Source organism: Lontra canadensis, unplaced genomic scaffold, assembly GCF_010015895.1.
Source record: "Lontra canadensis isolate GAN:19392208 unplaced genomic scaffold, GSC_riverotter_1.0 scaffold63, whole genome shotgun sequence".
In the NCBI taxonomy this organism is placed as follows: domain Eukaryota; kingdom Metazoa; phylum Chordata; class Mammalia; order Carnivora; family Mustelidae; genus Lontra; species Lontra canadensis.
Window position 1 is genome coordinate 7956043 of NW_022631057.1, and position 3155 is coordinate 7959197.

The 3155-nt window shown below is 55.5% G+C and overlaps 1 protein-coding gene across 1 annotated transcript in view; it reads left to right on the forward strand.

Moving 5' to 3' along the window:
• Positions 1-416: 416 nt before the first annotated feature.
• The window catches only part of IGFN1 (immunoglobulin like and fibronectin type III domain containing 1), a 27253-nt gene continuing 24514 nt past the window's right edge, over positions 417-3155 (forward strand). The window contains exons 1-3 of the mRNA XM_032878235.1: positions 417-463; positions 944-1066; positions 2183-2322. Of these exons, the coding sequence (XP_032734126.1) occupies positions 457-463; positions 944-1066; positions 2183-2322 (270 nt within the window). The 5' untranslated portion in view covers positions 417-456. The remainder of the gene's footprint in view (positions 464-943; positions 1067-2182; positions 2323-3155) is intronic.

Sequence of the window (3155 nt, forward strand, 5' to 3'; positions counted from 1 at the left end):
AGAGGGAGCAGGCTGCACAATCCCTAAAGAAATCCTAGATGACAGGCATTTGATTTCCTGAAGTTCAGGAAGGCTGTGTCTCACCCTCTGAGTGGCCACTGGGTTTGGGGACCCAGCCAAAGGCCAGGCCAGTGGCCTAAGTTGCAGGTTCAGCACCGTGGGCTCCGTTACCTGGGAAATGTACAACTGAGCAGCAGCCCACCCTCTTCCAGGCTCAGGGAAATTGGTTTTGCCAGGGCAGGGACTGGCAGGACACTGATTGGTACCATTAGGTGGGGTTAGTTAGACAAGCTCTCAGGGCACAGCAGCTCTACCCAGCTCCCAGGCGAGAGACCAGCCAATGCATGGACAGTGTGTGTGGGGGGTAAGAACAGCCTGCACCTCTCATAAGGAATTCTGTCTTCTGTTCTCAGCAGATCAGTTGCCACCTTCAGTAACCAAAGAGGAACCTAAACTATGGCAGGTGAGAGAAGAGCTAACCTCCCCGCACCCCCATCCCAGTACCTCACTGGCGCTCCTCATGCGATAGAGACAGAGAAGGGCTTGGAGATCTTTGGGAACTCATCTGTCTCTTTTTCTAGGCTTGGCTTTCGGTTTTAACTTGTTTTCCTGAATAAAGGATGCCCAGCTCCCCCATGTGAGCCCCTTCCCATTCTCCCTTCTCTAGCTTTACCCCAGTGACGCTCCCAGGGTCTTCGTTAGGTGCCCCTGCCCACTTCCCAGGGACTCCATGCACACTGCTGGAGGACCACTACCTGAGTCCACTAGAAAAGTCCAAAGCCCTGCTCACAGGCGGGAGCAGTGGGAGACAATCCCGCTTGATGGTGGGATAGGGAGGAGGGGCTCAGGTTCCTTGGGTTCTTGCATCAGTGCTCCATTGTATTAAAGGGCCACCCACGAGGAAGAGTAGGGAGGGTTCATCTCCCTTTCTCCCACCTTCTAGAGAAGGCCCCCAGGAAGTCTGCCCTTCATGGGGTGAGCATCCGGCAGCTGGTGGAGGAGATCCCCGAAGGCTGCAGCACACCAGACTTCCAGCAGAAGCCCGTCGCCCTGGCGCTGCAGGAAGGTGAGACCCGGGAGGGGAGCTGCTGAGAGCCTGAAGGAGGGGGCTCAGTCCCATCCTTCCCAGCCTGCCTTCCGGCCCCCCTATCCAGCGCCAGGCCACACCATTTCTCCCTCTACTTGTGGGGGTGCCTTCCTGGGTCCCCAGAAGGGGCGAGGGACCTAAGGGGCAGAATGGGCAAAGGGAGTGAAGATACACTCTAGTATGCTGAAATGAGAGATATTTGGGAACAAGGTTGAGGGCTGTTCACTGGGAAGCGGGAGAGGTGGTGGTGTTTCCGAGCTCCCCTCCCTGAGCCTGGGCACAGGGCAGCTGCTGCAGACGTTATTAAAATGAGATTCATGAGAGGAGTGCCCAGGAAAGTGATGGGAACAAAGACTTTTGAGCGAAGGCGTGAGAACTGGTGGCCTTTTCCCAGCACAGGTTCCTACAATACCTTGCAATTTACATCATTTTGGTACAGGAAAAAGAAGAGCACTTTATTTTTCTAAATCTGATTCTAAGTCCTCACTCAAAATACAAACAAAGGTCACGAGCAAGTGCCTGCCATCACAGGGGAGGGCCCTTGGTCTTCACTCTGCACTGCTCTCTCGGGAGATGTTCCTGGCAGGAGCCCAAGGGATTTCTTGAGGGTAGGAAGCTCCCAGCCTCCCATGCCAAACACAGAGCTTGGGCTCTTTCCTGAGGCTGGAACCCTGTGCCTCGGGGTCATCCCACCTTGAGAGGACTTGGAACTCCCAAAAGACCCGTCCCCTTCCCGGCCCTGGGAAAGACCTTCAGACTCTTCCCTTACCCTTGCAAAGAAGCCCACCCGTCCACCCCAAGCCCCGCTTGCCTCCCCTTCCACCGTGGACTGTCCAGCCGCACCTTTGCCTCAAGGAGCCCACACCCTGGGATGCAAAAGCCAGGCGCCGTCTGTCTTCTGGACGTCTGGAAACTGCTGCTTTCTGCCTGGCGTCCTAAGAGTCCTTGAGTCAGGGCGCCAAGGCCAGACATGCTTCTTGGAATGGGCAGTTGAAAACCCTAGAGCCACGAACACAACAAATTAAGGTCTCAAGAGAGTATACTCTCAGCCCTCCCCCAGGTGGCCAATCTTTTGACCACCTTTTCCTGCCACAGGGAAAAATGCCATCTTCCGGGCCCTGGTCTGTGGGGAGCCCCAGCCTGAGGTCCATTGGCAGAGCACCAAAGGTCACCTCAGTAACTCCAGCAAGTACCACATCTCCTCCTCCCCCAGCGGCAAAGAGCATGTGCTACAGGTAAGATGGGCCGCTTCCCCCTCCCCCAACCCCCCAACCCAGGTCTACTAGTCCTTCCCTGGGCCTTTGAAGGGCTCCTCGGCGACCTGCAGGACCCAGAGGACTATGAGATGCTCCCCTTTGGGGTTGGGCCCACTCAGCTCCGTCCTGTGACCCAGGTGGCCAGAGCCGGGTGGGGACCCGCCAGGCCTGCAGGTACTCTGCTGATACCCTGGCAGGTGGCAGAGGCTGGAGTCTGACTACCTGGGTTCCAACCCCAGGCCCATCATCTTGGCCTTGGCAAGTTCCTTACTTCTCCGTACTTCCGTTTCCTCCCCTGTGACGGCAGGGGGGAGAGGGGGTGTAATAATAGTACTTACTTCGCAGTGTTGTCATGGGTATGAAAAGTTTATGTAAAGTATCTCACCAGTGTTTGGCCTCCAGGGGGTTCTCTATCCGCGCCGGCCAATATTAGTAATAATTAGAGCTACGAGTCACAGAACACCCACTCTGTGCTGGGCTTTGGGCTAAACATTTGACAGAGACTATATCATTTACTCCTAACCATTCACTACTTTTGGAGGCATTATTATCCTCACCTTATAAAAAAGTAAGGATCAGAGAGGTTAGGTAATTTACCCCAGGTCCCACAGCCCATACTACACGACAGAGATGATATTCAGTCCCAGACCCATTTGACCCCAAAAGCCATCTCTTTCTGCAACACCAGGTTGCCTCTGCTGGCCAAAAGTCCCTCAAACTGCCAATGGTACATCCGCTCCCTGTCACCCCCCCCCCCCCCCCCCCTCGGACCCCCCGGCGCGTGTTTTTACCTCTAAGGCTGCTCTGGTGTC